Source organism: Elgaria multicarinata, chromosome 14 (genome assembly GCF_023053635.1).
Source record: "Elgaria multicarinata webbii isolate HBS135686 ecotype San Diego chromosome 14, rElgMul1.1.pri, whole genome shotgun sequence".
Classification (NCBI taxonomy): domain Eukaryota; kingdom Metazoa; phylum Chordata; class Lepidosauria; order Squamata; family Anguidae; genus Elgaria; species Elgaria multicarinata.
The window spans coordinates 26,141,749-26,165,919 of NC_086184.1; the positions used below are offsets into that span (position 1 = coordinate 26,141,749).

Sequence of the window (24,171 nt, forward strand, 5' to 3'; positions counted from 1 at the left end):
GGCGTGTGTGTGAGCCCGGTTAGCTCTGGGGAGCACAAATAGGCCCAGGGCAGCCGTGGATCGTCGCTGAGGCCCCCAATCAGGCCAAGCACATTCCCCAGCCTACATGGTGAGCGCAGAGCAGCTTAGGCGCTCAACAAGCCCTTGAGCCGCCTAGGCATCGTGAGCAGGGTGGAGGGATAACAGCGCACTTTGCAGGCGATTCTAAGATGCCATCGATTCTAAGACGCAGCCCGTTTTTAGAGATGTTTATATTGGGGGAAAAGTGTGTCTTAGAATCGAAGAAATACGGTAGTACAGTTCTGGCCATGATTACATTGTATCTCTCTCCACACTTTTATCCGCTTTTCTGTCATGTTTGGTCTTCATTCTTCTTATGCTTTTGAGATGATCGTTTATTCAAATTCTTGTCTTAAATCATTCCCTCTGTATTTGTCATGGCTATGCTTCCCCCTATTTTCTTCTCTCAGTAGAGATCTTGTTTGTGTCTCTTTTAGGGATAAAGTAGATGTGGTACAAAAGTTTTGTGAACATATTTGCTTCATTTTTTCTTAATTTTTTTTTTTTAAAAGCAGCTAGTAAGGGGTGGATCTAGGTTGTACACAGGAAAAGGGGGAGATCTTGCATCAAACTCACCAGGTCTGATGCAAGATCTGCCTTCTGCAAGGAGAAGAGACAAATGCTGGATTATTTTGGGCTCACACCACAGCTCAATCCATTTGGCAGGTTCTTCTGACTCACTGTGTAGCATTTTCAGGAGGCTGGAGGAGCTGCTGTGGTAAGGAGAGTGCGGGGAAGTCCACTTCTGCAGTGCAGTTGATCCAGCATAAATCTGGATCCAACACACTATGTACGGTACCAGAAAGCCTGCTGCGGCACATCCCAGCCAAAGCAGCTGAGCTGTCTACCTTGCAAGTAAAATTAGTTGTCAGCGTGCTGTTTATAGCAGAACATGTGCCCCGCAGAGCTCTGCAAATAAAAACACAAACGAACAAAACCAGCACAGGAACAAATCAGGGCTATGAGAGACAAAGGACAAAACACTCACATACCATAATGCTGTGAAAGTGATTTCTTATATATTTTGACTATTGTATTTTTAATTCAAAACACTGCGTTATTAATAAAGCTAATTGGACCATGCCATTTTCAGTTTATAAGCAGACAATTCATCCAAGTAAGTTATAATTGATGTGCTAGTTCTATCCTCTGTAAGGACCTGCATCAGAAAGTGACTTTAGACTTGCCTTTTTAGAAGTCTAATCATCTTGTTCGAGATGGTCAGAACAAAATATTACTTCCCAGTTACCGATGCAAATGATATGGCCCAAAGTTTGACCTTGAAATAGAAATCTGTGTGCTTAGTTGCAAGAACATGAGTGTCATCGTTTTAGACATGTTTTTTTTCAGAGGAGGTTTGGTAATATATGTATAAAAATGATTTTCATAAATTGAATTCTTGTACCATGTCTACGTATAAGCACAGTTATTCACCTGTAACATACTGGTACAATTAGAGGTTTTTCAGAGGGAAGCTATTGTAGCTTATCCTGTGGTGACCTTCTCTCTTTAGCCTTCCAGCTTTAGTTTAACTTACGCATTCACTGACCTTTGCTATGGAAACGATACAGAAACACACAAACAGCTTGGCAGAATTTCCTCCACAAAGCAATGGGTTGTGTGTCACAGTATACAGTTACTAGCGGAGGGTTTTTAGAGGTCAGTAGTGACAGTGTGCTGTAACTTTTTCATTATTTACAACATTCTGCATGATGAGTGGTGAAGAATACATGATTATGTTTACAAAATAAAACGTATTCTGTTGCATACAAGCATGCTTATATTTGACTGGAACCGATGCTGGTAGCGAGTAGAAATATATTTTAAAGATACTTGATTTCCTTTTGTAATATTACACTTCTAACTCCTCTGCATTCAACCACCAGTTTAATTTACTATCTTTGTGTAAAGGACATGTGGTTGCATATTCACCAGGCTGGCATTCATGTCAGTAATTTAATATAACTTAATATTCATGGGGTGCTTTATCAGCGTTTAAACTTGTATAAGTATTTTGGATTTTGAAGAACAACTAACAATGCAGCTGCTCTTTGCCATTTTAAGTAGAGGTACACATTTTCTGCCTGGAAAAAGCATGCGAAATCCACCAGAACTCTTATCCTTAACTACATGTTTAACTTGGGAAAATTGTAGGGGGCAGAACTGTCATAGGAACCTGCCTTAAACTGGGTCATACTATTTTGTCAATCTAACCCAGTCTTGTCTATTCTGGTAACAGTTGCTCTGTAGGGTCTTGGGCAGAAAAGGGTTTTTCCTATTACCTGCTACCTGGTTCTTTTAACTGGAGATATGTGGGATCTTTTGCATGCAAGGCTTTTGTTCTACCATGGAGCTATGGCCAAATCTCTCCCAGAGATACTCTGACAAACTTTACTGTCATAACTGATAATGTTATTCCTTGTTAAGACTTACTTGCTTTGTCTCCAAAGAAAATCTGTCCCCAAGGAGATGTACTGATTATTTTATTGTACAAAATGCCATTGATCGTCTTCTTTTACATCACTCCCTCTATACCTTTGGTTTCTTCAGCTCTAAGAGTTTTCTTTTTGCCTTCAAGGTTTCCAGTGAGGAAAGCCGCCTTTTAGCTTCCTATAAATCAACCTTTTTCCTTGCTGATTTAAATCAGTGGTTCAAAATGCATTGACTTAAATCAATCCACCCAGCGTAGGAAGAATAAGAAATGTAGAACCATCCTTTTGTTTTCGTAGGACAATTCTTAACACCTTTCAGCTAGTCTTAACTGATTAAAAAATGGAGAATAAATAATATCTATTACAGTTTTTTTATGAGCAGTTTGCATTAGATGGCAGTTAATTTAAGAGTAGTACAGTTAATACCACATCTTTAAAGTACCCTAGTTTATAGCATCATGTTCTTGGCAGCTGTTGGAGTTTGATTTGCAGAAAAAATTGTGGTAGCGAAAATCTAGTTCATGTCATTGCCTCATTGGGGGCCAATTCACATGATAACTTTCCTGCCATGTAGTAACTCCTCCCTCCCATCACTTGCTGATAGGATCCATCTGCAGTTTAATTTGGGGAAGGGATCCCTCCTTGCTTAACCCTCATTTGGCATCTGGATTTGTCCTTCTGAAGTTTCAGTAGGAGAGCCAAGTATAGCAGCCTTGTTAAGTGGTGTGTCATATCTTATTCCTGGGATACAGTGACTGCAGCGACAGAAAGTAGAAACTGATTGTGAAAATAGGGTATCTTTTAAAATTACATATATTTAATGCAACTTCTCTTGAGCCAGAAAACCCCTTATTCAAATCTAGCTTCAGCCATGAAGTCACCCAGCATTGTAGCTGTGAGAAAGAGTGACAGCTACCATGCTGGTTGAAATTTATTTATTTATTTATTTATTACATTTATATACCGCCCCCATAGCAAGAGCTCTCTGGGCGGTTTACAGAGATTCTAAAATTGAGATAAAAACGAGTATACAAAATTAAAAATTCTAAAACACAACATACATACATAAAGCATTAAAAACCGTTAAAAATAAACGTGGGTGATTAAGATATGCTGCGATATGCCTGGGCAAAGAGGAAAGTCTTAACCTGGCATCGGAAAGCTAGCAGCGTTGGCACCAGGCGAGCCTCATCAGGGAGATCGTTCCATAGTCTTGGGGCCACCACCGAAAAGGCCCTGCCCCTCGTTGCTACACTCCGAGCCTCTCTCGGAGTAGGCACCCGGAGGAGGACCTTAGATGTTGAACGTAGTGACCGGGTATATTCACATCGGGAGAGGCGTTCCATCAGGTATTGTGGTCCCAAGCCGTGTAAGGCTTTATAGGTCAAAACCAGCACCTTGAATTGGGCTCGGAAACATACAGGCAGCCAGTGCAAGTGGACCAGAGCAGGTGTTATATGGTCGAACCTTCTGGTTCCTGAAATCAATCTGGCTGCTGCATTTTGCATGAGCTGCAGTTTCCGAACCGTCTTCAAAGGCAGCCCTACGTAGAGTGCATTGCAGTAATCTAACTTGGAGGTTACCAGAGCATGGACAACTGAAGCCAGGTTATCCCTGTCCAGATATGGGTGTAGCTGGGCCACCAACCGGAGTTTGTAAAAGGCACTCCGTGCCACTGAGGTCACCTGAGCCTCAAGCGACAATGATGGGACCAGAAATACCTCTGGGGGTGGGGGATGGTATGACACATTGTCCCTCACAGGGACATTGTATGGGGGGGGGGGGGAGATGGCTGAGTGCATGACCCTCATGAGTCTTAGCAACATGTTTAGTGGGGAGGATGAATATAGAAAAGGTGTGCTCCCTATGATATCTGGGATGCGCTTTAGGGCTTTCAAGGCCAAAACCAATGCCTTGGATTTATCAGATCATTCTCCGACTAATCTGTGAAGTTTATAATGAGCTCCAGAAAGAAGACTGAAAAGAGGTGGGATGGCCTCCCACTCCACTTTGAGCACAGTGGCCATGAAACCCTGTCTTGCATTTGTTAATAGCATCTTGGCATGAATGTTAGCCACATAGGTTGGAGGGACGGGGTGGGGGAGTCGCCGTGATTCATAGATCTTCCATCTCTATCACCAGGAAACCACTCCATCTTGGAGCAGGCCTTGAAGGTTTGCACCTGGTGTTGGGCCAGAGAGACAGATCGGGGATGCTGCTGGTATACCGCCCACCCTGCTGCCCGGCATCCTCCCTGACTGAGCTGGCGGAGGCAGTCTCGAGTGTGGTATTGGAGGAACCCAGGACGATGGTTCTGGGCGACTTCAACTTTCATGCTGAGGCTGTCTCTGGGGCTCCGGCTCGGGACTTTATGGCCTCCATGGCAAACATGGGGCTGTCTCAGTTTGTCATTGGCCCAACACATAAAGCAGGGCATACCCTTGATTTGGTTTTTGCTCCAAGCTGTGAGATGGATAGTCTGAAGATTGGGGGGGTCCAAGTAACCCCATTGTCATGGTCAGACCATTTCTTGGTGAGATTTGAACTCATGGCGTTACTACCCTCCTGCAAGGGTGAGGGACCCATTCGGATGGTCCGCCCCAGGAGACTGATGGAATCCAATGATTTCTGAATGCTCTTGGGGATTTTCCAGTGGAGAGAGCTGGTGATCCAGCCGAGGCCCTAGCCTCACTGTGGAATGGTGAGATGCGGAGGGCCATCGACTTGATCGCACCTGAGTGCCCTCTCCAGTCCTGTAGAGCCCGCTCTGCTCCTTGGTATACTAAGGAGTTGCGGTCAATGAAACAGGCTGGACGTCGGCTGGAGCGCAAATGGCGCAAGACTCGAAGCGAAGTAGACCGAGCACGCTGTAGAGCACATAATCATGCCTATTGCGTGGCAGTGCGGGCAGCAAAGAAGGCTTATTTTGCTGCCTCCGTTGCGTCCTCGAGTAGCCGTCCAGCGGAGCTCTTCCGGGTGATCCGGGGGCTGCTAACATCATCCCCAGCAAATGGGGCCCTGGCTCCGTCAAGGACCCGCTGTGACCTTTTTGCATCACACTTTGAGGACAAGATCACTTCTCTCCGCAGCGAGCTTGACGTTGTTTTTAGTGCAGCTCCAGTTGAGGTGTCCGATGCCACCATCTGCCCAATTTTGTGGGATCAGTTCCAGTTATTGCGGCCTGATGATGTGGACAAGGTGCTTGCAGCAGTGCGACCGACCACTTGCCCTCTCGATCCCTGTCCCTCCTGGCTTATAAAAGCAAGCCGAGGGGGTCTGACTGGGTGGGTCCAAGGGGTGATAAATGCTTCTCTCCGGGAAGGGGAGGTCCCTGCTGTCCTTAAGGAGGCAGTAGTGCGACCACTCCTGAAGAAGCCCACCCTGAACCCGACGGTATTAGGCAACTACCGCCCAGTTGCTAACACTCCTTTTTTAGGGAAGGTACTTGAGAGGGTTGTGGCGGAGCAACTGCAGGCACTCTTGGGGGATACTGATTATCTAGATCCATTCCAGTCTGGGTTCTGATCTGGTTACGGGACTGAATCAGCCTTGGTCGCCCTGATGGATGACCTTTATCGAGAGAGGGACAGGGGGAATGCAACCCTGTTAATCCTGCTCGATCTCTCGGCGGCTTTTGATACCATTGACCATGGTATCCTCCTGGATCGACTCCGTGGGATGGGCATCGGAGGCACTGTTTTACAGTGCTTCCGGTCCTACCTACGGGGTCTTTTTCAGAGAGTAGCATTGGGTGACCAGTCCTCGGCCTCTTGGCAATTGAGCTATGGAGTGCCGCAGGGCACCATCTTGTCCCCAATGTTATTTAACATCTATATGAAGCCATTGAGAGCAGTCCTTAGGGGATTTGGAGCTAAATGCCATCAATACGCTGATGACACGCAGCTCTATCTCCCTGTGACAACTGAATCAGGTGAGGCTGTGCAAGTCCTGGACCAGTGCCTAGACTCAGTAATGGGCTGGATGAGGGCCAATAAACTGAGACTGAATCCTGGCAAGACGGAAGCCCTGTGGGTGAGTGGTTCCCGAGTCCGGGAGACAGACTCATTGCCTGTTCTGGATGGGGTTGCTCTGCCTCTGAAAGAACAGGTTCATAGTTTGGGGGTACTCTTAGACCCATTTCTGTCGTTGGAGGCTCAAGTAGCCGCCACGGCTCGGAGTGCCTTTTACCATCTTCGGTTGGTTCGCCAACTACGGCCTCTCCTGGACAGGGATAGCTTGACCACGGTGGTACAGGCATTGGTAACCTCAAGATTGGATTACTGCAACGCGCTCTATGTGGGGCTGCCCTTGAAGCTGCTCCAGAAGCTGGAGCTAGTGCAGAATGCTGCAGCTCGGCTGTTGTCTGGAGCTGCCCCTTTCCAGTATGTAACTCCTCTGCTGAGGGAACTGCACTGGCTGCCTATTCGCTACTGGGCCAGGTTGAAGGTTCTTGTACTTGTGTACAAAGCCCTAAACAACTTGGGACCAGGATACCTGAGAGAGCACCTTATCCCTTACCAACCTGCCCGGTCACTGAGGTCATCCGAGGGCCTGTTCCTGGTGGTTCCACCTAGATCCATCCTCCGATTGGAATCCACCAGGGGAAGAGCCTTCAGCGTGGTGGCGCCCCTCCTGTGGAACTCCCTGCCTCTGGAGGTCAGGCAGGCTCCGACCTTGTACTCCTTTCGGCGCCTCCTGAAAACATCTTTATTCCAAGAAGCCTTTCTTTAATATGCAGCCTTGGATTTCTGATTTTTGCTTCTTTTTAAATTTTGTTTTAACTGTTTTTGTCTGTTTTTATTTTCATTTTACCTTGTACACCGCTCCGAAATTTTTTTCAATGGGGAGCGGTATATAAATATTCTAAATAAATAAATAAATAATGTTGAGGCTCCCCAGAACTAGAAGTTGATAGCAGTTGTCTAAGGTCCTTAACACCGCATCTTAAACCACCACTATCAACTCAGTCAGGGAATCCCTGTTCTATCCCAGTCACTCAAAGCCAGGCTTAAAAAGATTATATCTTGAATCATTCACCTAATATTGGAGATGGAATTGGTATAGATCACAGCAACCTCACTTTCCCACCCACTGATTCTATATTGCTCATTTACGGAGTTGCTGTATATATCCTGTGTGTATGTCCTGGATTGCTCCATTATGCCTAACCAGCAGTAGCTGGACCTAAACAGCTGCCCCCTGTCCTCCATGTAACTATTATACACACACACACACACACAAGATTGTATGAAATCTCATAAGCTGTTCAACTGTCAAATAATAATTAACTGTGCATGTTAGCATCCAAAATGCTATCAGATATAAAAATATCTTTTTAGATATGAAATTGCATTATCTATCAAATGTAATGAGATAAAAATACTGTTACATTAAACAATGAAATGCTATCTAACATTAAATCCATCAAATACTGTCAAATATAATATATTGGTTTTCAAGCTATCTTCTGGAGGGCTTTGGCTTACTTGGAAACTTAAGGGTTCCTCAGTAAGAACAGCTAGAAGACAGCGTGACTACTACTACTGAACTTCCTCTGCAATGTGAAGTCACAGCTTCATCATTCCTATCCTTCTGTGTAAATATGTATGCCCCTGTGTATTCTAGCTCACTTTGGCTTCAATCTTAGCCAAAAGATGTGATACATTTCTTCGCAATTTAACTCATCACTCAGAGTACATGAGGCAGAAAAAGAGGCAATATCTTTGTCATCATGACACAATAAAGCTGAGCGTTTATGTGTATCTTTGGGGTGGGGAAGGACAGAGCTGTCATCCAGTTCCCATCCACAGCATACAGGGAGAGAAACGTGGTATGCTAGAGTACTAGATGCCATATACATATGAATGGTAGGCAGAAAGAGATTACTAGCCACCACCCTCCCTACGGGAGAGGCAGAAAAATGAGCAGTGTGTGCCTCTTTTTTTAGCTGTTCTGCAGTATTCACTGTATTTTTTTCAGGTTTCCCTACAAGAAATTCATCACCACAGCTGAAAGCATAATTTTTTTAGTCCCATTAGTATTGTACTAAGTTTGATCTTTTCTATGCCTTTGGAACATCCATAAATAAGTACACACTATCACCATTTAAGCTATGTTAGAATTCCTATTTTCAAAGCAAACAGTCTCTTAACATTTAATTCTCTGTTTTGTTTGGAATAAAAAGAATTCTAATCATTCTGTAGTCCAGGGTTAGGCAACCTGTTGTCCTCCAGATGTTTTGGACTACAAAGTATCCCCTGAGTGGGGCTTGTCGTGTAAAACATCTGCAGGGTACCAGGTTGCCTACCCCTGCTATTGTCTATGAGGCAAAACTTTTTCGAAGTTATATGTGAGCTAGATGCCTGAGGTACAGTGATGATAAAAAAAAAATCCATCTTGCATTACCACTGAAAACATGGAAGAAATTTTACTTAAATTATATTGCTTAAAGGCTCTACAGCTCTTCAGTCTCTTGGTAATGCTAATATTTATATTCCTGATGACTTTTTCAGTTCTTAGATAGAAATAATGCAAATCGCTTAGCAAAAGTAGTTAAGAAACTGAAATGGAAACAAAAATAGATAGAGAATGTTCTTAATATGGCAGGTTGAACAGTGTAGCTCTGTTCTGTGAGGTGGAATCCATAGGTGGCACAGAGCTAGTATAATTCCTTGTAACTGGAAGGGCCTACTACTCACATAGGCATTTATGTATGTTGGTTCTGGTTAACATTCAAGTTGTATGTCTAGTTGGGGAGGATCTGCAATCCCATGGTTTGCGCTTTACCTTGCATGTATCCCCTACAGCAGTCTTCCCCAACGTAGTGCCCTCCATCTATTGGGCTACAGTTCCCAGCATGCCTGAGCCAGCCATGGCCAATGGTTAGGAAACTCCACTAGCATAATACACTCTGCTTGTGCAGTGTGCTCAGAGTGTGGAACGCAACTAGCACAATGCCCTCCTCTTGTGTAAGCTCTGCCAGTGCACATGACCATTTTGACAGTGTTACGCAACTGCTATTTGATTTCGCGGAATGACACTGTTGGATACTGCCCAGAGCGTGACAATAATTAGTAACACAATAGGGTAGTTTCGATCTAATTCACATTTGGAATTGTTCTCTTTGAGGCATGTGTGAAAACTTTTAACTGGAATGGGCCATCTATGCATTTATTTTTTAATTCATATTTACAGTGTTAAGTAGGTTCAATTACAATTCATTTTACATTTTGATGAATGTAAAAACCTAGCTGTGTGCAGAATGTGCCTCTATATATTTTGGGGCTCATGAGAGTGAACATATTTCTGTGACTTACCTTCAAAATCCCATTTTTGTAAAAGTGATTGTTTTTTGCAGAAATACCAGATAATGCTAGTTAACACATGATTGTATTTCTTTCTCTTTCGTAACCAGCTTCTGGGTTATAGTGAAAAACCAGTAAACCTACAGATGTTCATTGGGACAGCAGATGACCGTTACTTACGGCCACATGCCTTTTACCAGGTGCATAGAATCACAGGGAAAACAGTTGCTACTGCTAGTCAAGAAATAATTATTGCTAGCACAAAGGTCTTGGAAATTCCACTTCTTCCTGAAAACAATATGTCAGCCAGGTATGTTGGATGATTCTTCTGAGCAAGTCTGTATATTGTATGCCAGGTTTCTCAGCTATGTTTGGGGAGAGACCTCTTAGAAAAGGTATTGCTCTGTGGCATCTTCTAATATCGGCTTCTCTCCAGTCACTTCATATTAAAGAAACTGTTCTCCAGCCTGATGCAGAATTTAATTTTGGCTATTTTTCTTAAAGCAGAAATACATACCTTGACAATTTTTACTTAATTTTTTTTTAAAAAAGAGTGAATACGACTGGTTTGTCACAATCATTCAGGTACTTCAGGATGCAGTCGCTGCTAGTGACTTTACATGAACAATATAGTTGGGTCTTTCGGCATACTACAAACATGTAGGAATTGCAAAATATATGGATGATATAACTTTATATGGATTATATAATTTTAGTTAACAAAGTTCTGAAGCAACTTTTTTAATTAGCTTGTACGCTTATGTAGATCACCTGCTCTCTTCTCTCACTGTTCCCTCTCCTTTGACATTTGTGGGTGGCCCGCTGACTCACGTTGAGTCCAGAAAATGCTAAATCTGCTTCAGACAAAACAAAAGTCTTTCGCCCATGTGATAGTGAAATACTAAGATCAAATACAAAAAAGCAAGTTAAAATGTAGTCTTCTTGATTTTCTAAACCTATTTTGAGATCAGGAATATGCCATCTGTTCATGCACTCGCCTTCCCTTCCAATCCCTTGCTCATATCCCCTCTTTCTCTTCCTCATTTGCACAAACCTTATTTGTGGGTGAGAAGGAGGGGAAGAAAGATGCTGAACATGCAAGGCGCATGTGGGCAGCGTGAGGCGTGGGCGTGGCAGAGCCTTTAAAGGCCAGCTCTGCTAAAGCTCGGCCTCTTTTCACTTTCCAGCTCCCACTCTCTCTCCCTTTAACTAGTAGGGGATTAACCAGTCACTCCCTTTCGAGGGGGATCCGAGTAGGAATTTTACCTGCCTCGAAATTGCAGTTGTGTACAGGTTTTTTGCCTACTCCATACTGGATTAGCGGAGGGTGAGTAAATAGGTGGATTAGATTGGATTGACGGGGTGTGCAGGAATTTGTGCAATATTAGAATAGGGGTGGTGAGCACTCCGGCACCCTTTGGTGATTGGCATATCCGGAGGCCTGTTCCTTGAAGGTTGTGTGGCTCTCGTGCCAGGATATGGTTTGCCTTTGGGAACTTTCCTACCTCACCTATTCGGGGTTGCACGGCACTGGGTGGGAGTGATGCAGGGCGGTCTCCCCACATTTACAAAGTGTCACATAAGAGAGGGGCCAGGTTTACCCGACTCCTGGCTTTGGAGAGTGGCTCACCCATAATAGCCTGAAGAAAGGATCTTATAGATTCCTGCACTCTCACATGCAGATCCAGGGAGGGGTGAAGTTTCCTTCCAATCCCAATCTCTGGTGGCTGTGTCTTTATTCCATGCTTCTTTCTCCACTCGCAAACCATAGTTTGCCCAATTTGCATGCTACCGTAAACTATGATGTGCTTAAATGTCTTATATGCTAGATGTAGTCTGGCATGTGTAACTTCCATAAGAATTACTTACAAATTTCATTGAGCAGTATACAGTTAATATATGCCAGTCATCACAGTTCTCCAACTCAAGAGAAATTTTCAGAAATGTCACTACTGATATCACACTCTGCCTGACTAGTTTTGTGAATGTAAAAACAACAATGAATAGGTTGTTGAGTCGCTTCTGCTCTCACCTGGAGCAATTGGCCAGCGTGGAACAGCATGCTGCATCATGCACAACTTTCAGGGTTTAACCAAGCCCTGGATTGTTGTGACGTGCGAACCAGGCCACTGTAAAATATGTATAACTTGTATTTGAGTTATTTAGTAAGTAATACATGGTTTGCCATTTTTTCATTCAACCCTCTGGTCTTCCACAGTATTGATTGTGCAGGGATTTTGAAACTCCGCAATTCAGACATAGAACTTCGTAAAGGGGAAACAGATATTGGAAGGAAAAATACAAGAGTACGACTTGTTTTTCGAGTACACATCCCGCAGCCTAGTGGAAAAGTCTTATCCCTTCAAGCTGCTTCAATACCTGTTGAATGCTGTAAGTTCTTTCTCCTTTTTTTGGTCCCCCTTTTGTTTTTAAATAAAATAAAAATAGATCAGATATGATATTTTGTTTAATAAATATTGAATAAATACTTGTGGAAATCTTTTCTGTAATCTTGCTACTCATGAATTTGATAAGGTATTGGCAATAAGTACAAAACAGTCCATTTGGATATTTTTCTACTGATTTGTAATTGGCAAGTGCTTTGGGCTTCTGACTGAAAGGTAAGCCTGGGTATAAATGAAAATATTTTAATATACCAAATTTAAACTATCTGTTAACTATATTAAAACAAACTACAGTTTGAGAACAAAATAAACATAGCTTGCATTTTAACATGCACGCAAGTTCAAATATTTCTTCTAAAAAACATGCTTTGAACTTAGCATTGTTTTAGTTGGGGGTTTCATAGTCTCAACAGCCAAATTGGGCTCCTTACTAAGCAATGTTTATAGTTCTAATTTATTGTTTAATTTTCGTAGAAGGGACATAGTGACTTGGAAATAACTTTACTTATAAATGATATAGGCATTCGAGGAGTTCTAAATGGCGCAGCTAAATGTGTATTATGAGCCAAATTATTTGAAACAAAGCCCACAAAAAGTTATGCAGCCAATCGGCTACAAAGCAGATATTGCATAATGTGAAATAGCAATACTGCTATTACTAGAGTGAGTGTGAGAGTGGGGAGGAGGTTTGATAGGAATAAAGTGTGTGTGTAATAATATCAGACATAGAGGTACATGGGGTTTGTCTTGCACAAGTGCATGCTTTTCCACTCCTTGAAGAAGTGAACAATGTGAGTCATTATTACAAGCACATATCCACAGTAAACATGTAGAAGTGATGCATAATCTATTTGAAGTCGTTAGTGTAGGCCTTTTTACTATCACAGCTTCTTAGCTATAATTCCAGCATGCTTACATATTTTCGTATATCTTTTTCACAAAGCTCAGAGATCGGCTCAAGAACTTCCTCAGATAGAGAAATACAGCATCAATAGTTGCTCAGTAAATGGAGGCCACGAAATGGTTGTTTCAGGATCTAACTTCCTTCCGGAATCAAAAATAATATTTCTTGAAAAGGGGCAAGGTAAGTTAACCTGCTTCAGGTTGCAGAAAAGGCTTAATTTTAGGATTGAAGTGAAATGACCAGAGGTGTATATGGTGTAACTAAGCATTCTGTCCTCTCTTCCTTTTGAAGATAACTAATCCTGCTACCTTACACTGAAATGCAACTGTAGAGAGACATCTGGTTCCTTTCTTCTGTTCTAATACATGCATGTATGGATACAGAATGATTAGCATCTTCTCCAGATACTTTTTGCTAGCCTTTCTGTCTGTTGCTATTGCCAGAACTTGAGAAATGGCATTATAGCTAGTGTAGAGGGATGTTTAATTCACTGTGTTTGCACATTTCATGAAGCAATGGCTGTTTAGAATTAGTGCAGGATCTTCCCACAATGAGGAACCATATCACACTCTTTGCCACTGATTTTTCTCCATCTGCTGGGTTCACCGTTTCTGTAACACATGAAACAAGCACGGTGTCTTCCTGCCTTTGACTGCACCTTCATTGTACTGCTTGCTTTTTATGCAAACTGTTCTGTGATTGCCCCAGCCATACATCTCCAATACCTCCCCTTCCCTATTTAAATTTTCTCTCTGAACCTCATTTTCTCTATATAGCACTTGCTTTTCTGGACTGTTTGCTAGCAGTTAAGCCCTACCCTGCCAGCCATCTTAGATCAAGACAATTTCACTTCAATAGGAGAAGCGTTTTTTAAAAAATGAAAATTACTATTTAGAATTTTATAGTCTATGTTTCGTCTGCCTTTAATTATTACTTTTGAATAATCTGATACTTGAACCTAATTTTTTCTCTCTTAATAGATGGACGGCCCCAGTGGGAGGTAGAAGGAAAAATAATTAGGGAGCGGAGTCAAGAGGTGAGAATTCTGTTAAAAGTGGGAAATTATTTTAGCTGGATTCCCCCCCCCCCCAATACTGCAGTTCTGTAATTAGCTTGGCAAAAATGTGAGTGTAATGTGTATAGCCATACATTAGCCAGTTTTCCTAGGAACTAGCTTTGTGGAAGGGCACTAGACTTGCATGTGGCAGTGATGATTTACAGGTTCAGAGTGTGTGGATGTTAGACTAGTAGAATAATCGAGTTCTGTGAGTTTTTTTTTTTTTTTTTTTGGTATATTTGAAATACATAATGTCCACCTACATGGCATTGTCTTGTGCTGAGACTACTGCATCAAAGGCAAAAATCCTGCCAACTCGTGCTTTAGGATTTAGACATATGCTATGCCAGATTACTTTAGTGGGAGAGGAATCTTCTGTGGAAGAAGATGCTTTCTAAGGTGCACCTTGCCTTTAATATGTAACCTTATTCATTTTCATTCAGGTTACAATTGTTCTTGAAATTCCTCCGTATCACAACAAAACAATTACAGCTGCTGTGCAGGTGCAGTTCTATGTTTGCAACGGCAAGAGGAAAAAAAGCCAGTCTCAGCGTTTTACTTACACTCCAGGTACATACTATCTTTGGGTATAAATCATGAGTGATATTCAAAACGTTCTGTGTTTCAAATGACTATTGCATTGAAAGTGATTTTTGCATACCTGACTTTTTCTTTAACAATGAACTTTGGGCATGACGATTTAAAGAGTACTTACATTTGGTTTTGGAGTTTTGCATAAAGCTGCAATTCTTGGTAATTGTAATGAGATGGAAGAGAAGTGATATATGTAGCCAGAGGTATTCTGAATGCTTTAATTGCATCTAAAAAGTCAAAACAGTTTTAAATAGAGAAACGGTTTACCTGTTTGGCTGTGTAAACAAGGTAAACCTGATTACCCAACCAAGCAACTGCAGTAAAAACTTCCAAGTACCTCCAGCTACATATATGCTTCTTGCTGTCCTGCACTATGGGTATCTAGCACTTTAATTTATGCAGAATATGTGTGAATATTAATATAGTATTGTGGCCTGTATAGAACTCAGTCTTCTATTTTTATTCTTATTTACGATGCATATGTATTGTTTTGAGTGAAACATTTCAAAATGTCTAAAACAACAGTACACATATTTCTAAAAAAGTTCTAAAAAATCTCAACCTTTGAGTCCACGGATAGACGTACTCAAGTTTTCCCCCACCTTATCCATGTCTGTTGGTGTAAAATGTACAAAACATTCCATTAAATGACAATTGGGGGCCAATCCTAAAGTCATTGTTCCCAGAGTGAATTTTTAGTTGGCATACTGAAATGGTGCTCGGCTTTTCTGCCTAAAATGCCTCTAAAAGTTGGTTTATTTTTCAAAAATTCTAGTGCCTATAATGGGAAAAGAACTGTCTGGGTTACAGAAATCTACATGGTTTTAAGAGCATGAGCGTATTTCACACCCCATTTCTCAACTGATTTTGGCTCCCAAAGAAGCTTAAAATTAGAATCTTTACAAAGATACAGTGAATAAGGGGCTCACTGGGAATGTGAGAGTGCTTATGATAAGGAAATTTGATTGCGTTAATCAGGAACAGCATAGTGACTATAGTTTTTATGCACATTATAAAGACTCCTAGTGCACTTTGAGGTTTGTAACTGTCGCTTTAAGAGAATGGAATGCTTGCTGCAGTTCTGTTAAACTCACTTTTTCAGACTCAGAGCCTCCAGGTTCACTTACAGCATCTGATGATGTGGATTGTAACTCATGAAAGTTCATGCTGATTTATTAAAATATGGGCTACACTTAACCCTTGAATGTGTAAATAGAAGACTAACAGGGTTATAGCATTAGGGAGATAGGATCTTCCGGTCCCTGCAGTTGGTAGTATTTTTCAGGTTCCAGGGTTTTCTATTCAGAGCATAGCCTAAGCTTCTGTACTTCTAAGAGTACAACAGTTCCTATAAATTGTAGTACAGAACATTCTTTGCATGCAGAAGGCCCCAGGATCAATGTCCAACATGTATATTTTAAAAATTTATCTAGGGCAGCATGGCTCTGGACAGGGGATATCTATGACCCTGTTCAGACTTAGGATGAAGTAGCATCTTAAACTATTTAATTCCTATGTTCATAATTCTATCTGTGCATTTTAGTTGATCTTTTTTTTAATTATTATTATTATACAGTTGTACTGAAACAAGAGAACAGAGATGAAATGGATTTGTCTTCAGTTCCATCATTGTCCCTGACTCGTTGTACAGGTGTTAAAGGACTCTCTTCTCTCCAAACTCAGCTGCCTTCACCAGATCCAGGGCTCTCACATGATAGTTTACTTTCTACTTCACCCAGGAGCCTTGTATGCCCAGTTCAGCAAACATACACACCCATGGTGTCCACAGCAGTATCTCAGTTGTCACACATCCAAAGTAGAAACATTAGTCCCGGTGAAGAGCATCCTGTTTTGTCTCCAGCTGTAGTCCACCAGTCTTTTCAGGTAACATCAGCTTCTTCTGTGAGGCCTTCCTACCAGCCTATACAATCTAATGTTATGTTTAATGGACAGTCTGGTCTTCCCATGAACTCCGCCTCCTCCAGCCAAGGATATGATGGAATGTCATTTCAACAAGATGCAGCTGTACCTCCACTGATAAACCTTAGCTGCCAATCTCTACCACCAATGCCGTATCATTCATCAAATCCAGGTTCAGTGTCAACTTCCACTGCAACAGGAGGCCATCCTTCAACACACCCCGCTCATTCAAGGCAATCATCACCTCATCTGCAATCAATGGGGTACCACTGTCCAAATCCTCAGCAAAATTCTGTCCCTTCTGCAATGACTCAGTCCCTTGGACATCCTTCCACACAGTTGCAGCAAGTCACTTACCATTCTTCAAATGCAGGTAACACTTCATCACCATCCCCAAAATCTTCTCATTCTTTGGTCCATTCACCACGATCTGGGCCATCTTCTCCACAATTGCAGCCTATGCCTTACCAGTCTCCTAGCTCAGGACCTGCCTCATCTCCTCCTCCAACTACTGTTAGTCATTCTGGACAACAGTCCCCACAGGCACACAGTCCAGGTTTGGGAGGAATTGCTGCAGCTTCATCCTTGATGCATCATAGCATATGTGATGCATCTTCATTTTCATCAGAGGGGTCAGCTGTTAACGTTAAACCTGAACCTGAAGATCGAGAATTGAATTTTCAGACAATGGGGCTGCAAGACATCACCTTAGATGATGGTAAGTAATGTTCCATTTGAGGTTTAAATGGCTTTCAGAAGAAGGGTTTAATAGTTTAAATGGCTTTCAGAAGAAGAGTATAACAAAGGATTGATTTGGAGAGCCTGATCCAAGCACCACCCACATGGCACTTCAAGTTGTCATGGAGTTTCCTGTTCTCTGCAATATTGGGGACAGCCACAAGTGCAACAAGGAAATGGGTGCTTGGGTCTGTGCTTGGTGTGCATGGAAGTCCTTGCCCGTTCAGGAGCTGGTGTGCACATCTGGGCATTAGTGTACACAACGAACCTCTGGTTCAGCCAACAGTCATATCTTGGTAAGGTATTTAATGTTTGCTTTAGTGTTTTAGGTTTACATCAAATAAACCTAGAAAAGACTATTTTAGTACTTAAGGCTTGATAGTGTGTGTGTGTTCAGACTTGGTAACATGACATCAAGTTTCAAAATACATCTTCAAATATGCCGTTGTAGCATATTTTGGGTACAAATTATGGTAGCTGGAGAAAGCACTATGTGGAGCTATATATTTTGATGCAAGATCTAGCATGTAGACGTCGTTTGTTATATACACTGGTTAAAATGATAGTTTTGAGTAATAATGTCGAAGAAATACAACAGAGACCTTGCTTTGATCTAGAATAAATGCACAGCCCTATTACCTGGCTTTCTAATCTGCAGCTTTACGTAATGAGATACAATGGGTAGAACACTAAAAGATTAGTCAAAATGTTTTTGACAACATAGATATTTCTAAAATCTGCTAGCAGTCAATGCTATGGCTGTAATTGCTCAGATTATCTAGTTAACTACCGCTGCCCAAGCCTGAAACCATATATCCAGACAAACCCAAATGTGTTGTAACAATTAGTGCATACAACCTATGTCTAATGGTGCAAAGCATCTCATTAGGAACGGAGTGCTGCTACCCTCATAAGGTTTTCTCTAGTTCTTTGGTCTAAAAATTACCATGCTGATTCTTGATTCTCAAATGCATTCATTTTAGGGATTCTCAGGTTCTTCTTGATCATTCTCCAACTACACCAAGAACCTTAGTGTAGTTGGACACCTACACACCTACCTGCCTACTAACGGCTGGGGGGGGGGCAGAAATGAGAGGTTAGGGCTACTCTAGGTGCGCCATACAAGACTAAGTACAATTTTCTGCATGAAATAACAGTTGAGGTTCAAGACTTTTAGAGCAAAGGGTAAAGGGTCTTCTTACATCCTGTCTCCAAAAGTCATGCTATTACCTGTGGAGCAGTGGCATTGGATTTATTTATTTTATTATTTTATTTATTACATTTTCATACTGCCCAATAGCCGAAGCTCTCTGGGCGGTTCACAAAAATTAAAACCACAATAAAACAACCAACAGGTTAAAAGCACAATTACAAAATACAGTATAAAAAGCACAACCAGGATAAAACCACACAGCAAAATTGATATAAGATTAAGATACAGAATTAAAACAGTAAGATTTAAATTTAAGTTAAAATTAAGTGTTAAAATATTGAGAGAATAAAAAGGTCTTCAGCTGGCGACAAAAGCAGTACAGTGTAGGCGCCAGGCGGACCTCTCTGGGGAGCTCATTCCACAACCGGGGTGCCACAGCAGAGAAAGCCCTCCTTCTAGTAGCCACCTGCCTCACTTCCTTTGGCAGGGGCTCACAGAGAAGGGCTCCTGTAGATGATCTTAAGGTCCGGGCAGGTACATATGGGAGGAGGCGTTCCTTCAAATAACCTGGCCCCAAACCGTTTAGGGCTTTAAATGTCAATACCAGCACTTTGAATCGGGCCCGGACCTGGACTGGCAGCCAATGAAGCTGGAAAAGGACTGGCGTAATGTGATCTCGCCGGCCAGTCCCTGTTAGTAAACGGACTGCCCTGTTTTGTACCAGCTGAAGCTTCCGGACCGTTTTCAAAAGCAACCCCACATATAACGCATTGCAGTAATCCAAGCGAGAGGTTATCAGAGCATGGATAACTGTAGCTAGGCTATCTCTGTCCAGATAAGGGCGTAGTTGGTATATCAACCTAAGCTGATAAAAGGTGCTCTTTGCCACTGAGTTCACCTGTGCCTCAAGTGACAGTTCTGGATCCAAGAGCACCCCCAAACTACGGACCCGATCCTTTAGGGGGAGTGCAACCCCGTCCAGGACAGGGCAAACATCACCTCGCCAGACAGATGAACCACCCGCTAACAGTACCTCCGTCTTGTCTGGATTAAGTCTCAGCTTGTTAGCCCTCATCCAGTCCATTACCGTGCCCAGGCACTGGTTCAGAACAGTCACTGCCTCACCTGGGTTTGATGAAAAGGAAAGGTAGAGCTGGGTGTCATCCGCATATTGATGACACCTCAGTCCACATCTCCGGATAACCTCCCCCAGCGGCTTCATGTATATGTTAAACAGCATAGGGGATAAGATAGAGCCCTGCGGAACCCCATGGCTTAGAAGCCACGGCACAGAGCAATAATCCCCCAGCACCACCTTCTGGAATCGGCCATCCAAGTAGGAGCCGGAACCACTGCAACGCAGTGGAACTACCTCCAACTCCCAGCTCAGACAACCTATCCAGAAGGATACCATGGTCGATGGTATCGAAGGCCGCTGAGAGGTCCAGGAGAACCAACAGGGTCGCACTTCCCCGTCTCTCTCCTGACAGAGGTCATCCCACAGGGCGACCAAGGCAGTTTCCGTTCCAAAACCAGGCCTGAAACCCGATTGAAATGGATCTAGATAATCAGTTTCATTCAAGAGTGCCTGGAGTTGTCCTGCAACCACCCGCTCAAGCACCTTGGATTTCATCTTAGTGACTTTTAAAATGCAAATTCCAATTTATGGTAGTTGTACAGTGAATCCCCAGATATTTACAGGATTTAAACCACTCAATTCATGAATCAGTACAGCAGGGATGCTGCTAAAAGTGACCATCTGAGTGTACAGTAGCAATTTCATGTCAATGAGCATATGGTGGCACAGGTAATTTAAAAATAATAAGGAAAGAATTGGTGATGAAGCTCATAAATACTTGTAAAGTCTGGACAATTTTTGACAAGTTTCTGTGTTAATAAAGAACTGGGTGGTGGAAAAGAGGCTCAAGCTTTCCAGAAAACATTTGTAGGCAGTTGCTTCTATAAACATTTATCTGTCTGAAATAATTAAACACATCTGCTGTTATTCGTAAAACCTGATATAAAGGAATCTAAACAATAGAATGAATAGCACAATTACTTAGATTATGAAAAGATGACAAATGTTTCAGGGTTGTTGTTTTAATGCAAAATCATAACTTTTCTGTATTGTAGCAGTAATTTATGTGATATTTGTTAACCAGTCTGAGGTTGTGTTAACCTTGAGTTATGTTCAGTATCTGATTATAATGACCTTTTGGTAATCTTCTTTCATTTCCTTATCCGCTGTGTCTCTCATTACATAAAGCTGTGGATTAGAAAGCCAGGTACTAGGGCTGTGCATTTATTCTAGATCAAAGCTACATCTCTGTTGTATTTCTCTGCAGCATAGGAGTCTGGTTTGGATCTAGTCCATAATGAGGGCTCCTTAATTCACTTTCCCTACTAGCAATACTCTTCTTATCTCTGACATGGTTTCCATGATTAAACAACCCATGGTTTATTTACCATGGATTGTTTGGGAGCATGTAGGAGAGAGAGTGCTGGCATCCACCCACTTCTGCTCTGCTAAATATCCCAGGAATGGCCAGCTTCTGAGTTGTCCTCTGTGACATCTGAATCCGGAACTCTGGGTTATTGAGGGTGATACTACCCAGAGTTTTAACCCAGGAACGAACCATGGGTTAAAACTCTGGATTGTTCCTCTCAACATTCCAGAGTGGAAGCAGGCAAGTGGTTGGGAGCCAGTACTCTTGCGTGTCCTCCCAAACAGCCCATGGCTAACAAACCATGGGTTGTTTAATTGTGCAAACCTGTGTAATTCTGGTACGCTCATATACATGTCTGAATGTGTGAGATTCTAGGGAGTCGGCAGGAGTCAGTGAGCTTCTGTCCCTGCTTTTGAGGTTGGCTGACATCAAAATTCATATACAGTAGGTTGAAGTAGGGATTCTTCTCAGTTCCTGCCTGATGATTGTGGGGGAACAGAACACCCCTTGCAATGAGATACTTTCTTCTCAGAGCAGCTTGACAAAAGCTTTCCCCTTTGGTTAACTAGCATTTCTTGTGAGGTAGAAGCTGTGCCTGGTCCTGAGTTAGTGAGGTAGAAGCTGTGCCTGGTCCTGCCATATACAATCTTTGATGTATCAACCAAAGATTGTATATGGCACAGGGAGTGAGTTTCAAGAGGTGCGCTGGAGATGGCAGATAGATACAGTTGGCCACTCTATGACAGGGTCTCCAATGCCACAGCGCCCATGAGGACCTTCTGTGAAGCTCTCTGCTCCCTGCTCCTTTCAAATATCTATTAATCAAAATCCTTGGAAAATGTTAGGGCACCAGGTACTCCTTGTTCTTGAACCTGCCACAGATCAGCTGCCAGGTGGGCAGGCAGGGAAGTTAAGAGTTGCTTCCTGGACCAACCCAATCTTTTGCTCATACAGATGTTTCCCCTTTGTGCTCTCTCTCTCGCTCTCTTCACTCCTCCCTTCTAGACTCTCTTTCTCTCCCTGCTCTCTAGCCTCACCCTTTCTCTTCTCTCTACCCCTTGCCCTGCTATTTTCCCTTCCTTCCCATCCTCTAGCCTCGTTATTCCTCTCCTGCACCACTTTGTCTCGTTTTTCTCCCTCTCCAAGCCTCAAGTCTTACTCATTCTCTTGCCATTTTCCCTCCATCCCCTTCTCCCAGTCCCTAACCTTGTTCTTTCTCTCCCTCTTTTCTCTTGCTATTTCTTCCTCCTCCCATTTCCCTAGCATTGATCTTTTTCTCTCTCTTGCCATCCCCTTCTTTCCTTTATGCACGCACACACACACACAGAGAACACCTTCCTAGGCAAGGGTTCTGGTGGCAGAGGAGGAGGTGGGAGGGTCTGGTTGGGAACAGAGTGGCTGAGCCTGAGGTCTAGGTAAGGAAAACATTTCCTTTCAGGTCTGGGAGCATTTTCCTTTCTTTGGGGACTAGGGAAAGGTAGGTTTCTGTGCATGTGTGTAGGCTAAGAAGAGCAATCCTATGTAGGCCTCCTTAGAAGTAATTTCCACTGTGTCCCATGTATGCATGCATAGGATTGCACAAGAAAATACCCATTTATGGCTGCTTCTGTGGGGTCAAATTGTTAGATTGGCTTTGAAGTTCAGACACTTCCCTTGCTTGTACTCAGTTTAAAAGTATAACAGTACCTTCCATTGCCCATCCTTAATTATTCACAGATCAAACAGAGAATTCAAGTGGAACTGACTTAATCCAGGTAGAAGCTCTCACAGCTCAGACAGGGAAAGTTCCAAATATGAGGGGTTACAGGTAGTATACGACAGACAATGAAAGATTGACATTAAAAACGATGTTCCCAGCAAAGGCTCCCAGCCTTGGCATTGGTTTAAAAGGAAGGGTTGGGATGCTCCTAACCATCTAATTGATGGGGGATCTTAGCCCATCAATGAAACCTATGCCAAACAGGGTGTTTCTATTCCGCCCTCTTGAGTTGATGTATCAACCTGTGTGACGCCTCTGAAACCCTCCCGCCCCTTCTTTTGGTTTCCCAAGGAGAGTCTGTTAGCTATCTTAACTGTAGGCATGGTATTCAAGGTTGACCACTCACAGCTGGGTGGGAAAGACTCACTCACCTGCTAGTTTCTCTGAGAAAACTGATAGAAATAAGCTCACATTTATTCTGACATTCCACCTGCTGATTTGGCCCAAACTGCCCCCACCCCAACTCTTCCTCTTGCCATTACATGAATGAGTAGGCATAGCCATAGTCTTAGACCCTGGACTTTTCATTACTGAACTAGGTTCTAAACTCTTCCAGACCACTTCTGATCAGGTTCTGACTGTAAACTATAGAGCCCAGTGCTGCACTGGGGCTGGGCCCTGACAATTTCCCAAATGTGTGCATGTATCCAAAAAGGTCCCCCCCCCCCCCGCTCTTTGGAAGAGTCTTTCCTTGGACAAATCCATCTCCTAGGAGTTCTTGAAAGCAACCTACTGCCATAGAACTGCCTGGATTTGCTCCTTCCTTACACAGTGATCTCCTGATGACTACCTGGACTATACTCCAGTAGTTCAAGAAATTACTAATGTCTTCCTAAGAGTGGGTGCCATATATCTTCCCAGAAACACCAGAAGTGGATCGTCAGAGAACTTGCTTGTGCAATATAAGATTGACAAAACTTTCCCTGGGCAGGCTTCTTCCATGAATGCCCAAGCTTCCTAGTAAGGCAGAGCAAGACGGCACTGGAGGTATACAATAGGGTCTGGTACATGCTCATTGCGGAGACCCAATAAAAGCGTCCAGGAAAGGCTGCTCATCGGGCTTCAAAATGTGGGAATGCACAGACACCAAGGAGAAAGTCTGCTTACCTGTAACTTGTGTTCTCAGAGGATGTACTGTGCAATTGCACATATACCCCTCATCTTCCTTGCCTTAGCAGGGCTGGATTCTCTAGTCTATTCTAACTGCTTTGGCAGCAACAGGGAAATAGTACAAGGAGACGCCACTGCTGGAGTGAGCGAATTTCAGTTGCCTTAGTTGGTGCTGCTGCCAAGGACATCTTGATCTGTAGTGTCAGGTGTGGAGCCTTTCCAGGGCCTCTCTTCATTCCATGGGCCCTATGGGGCAGGGTGGAGCAAGGAGAGGTAAGCCTCTCCCAA

At 42.9% G+C, this 24,171-nt stretch overlaps 1 protein-coding gene across 1 annotated transcript in view; it reads left to right on the forward strand.

Annotated features, from left to right (window-relative positions):
* The window catches only part of NFATC3 (nuclear factor of activated T cells 3), a 62,299-nt gene that overhangs the window by 27,246 nt on the left and 10,882 nt on the right, over nt 1-24,171 (forward strand). Inside the window, exons 4-9 of the mRNA XM_063141307.1 lie at nt 9,907-10,106; nt 12,015-12,187; nt 13,145-13,285; nt 14,086-14,141; nt 14,606-14,732; nt 16,333-17,394. Of these exons, the coding sequence (XP_062997377.1) occupies nt 9,907-10,106; nt 12,015-12,187; nt 13,145-13,285; nt 14,086-14,141; nt 14,606-14,732; nt 16,333-17,394 (1,759 nt within the window). The remainder of the gene's footprint in view (nt 1-9,906; nt 10,107-12,014; nt 12,188-13,144; nt 13,286-14,085; nt 14,142-14,605; nt 14,733-16,332; nt 17,395-24,171) is intronic.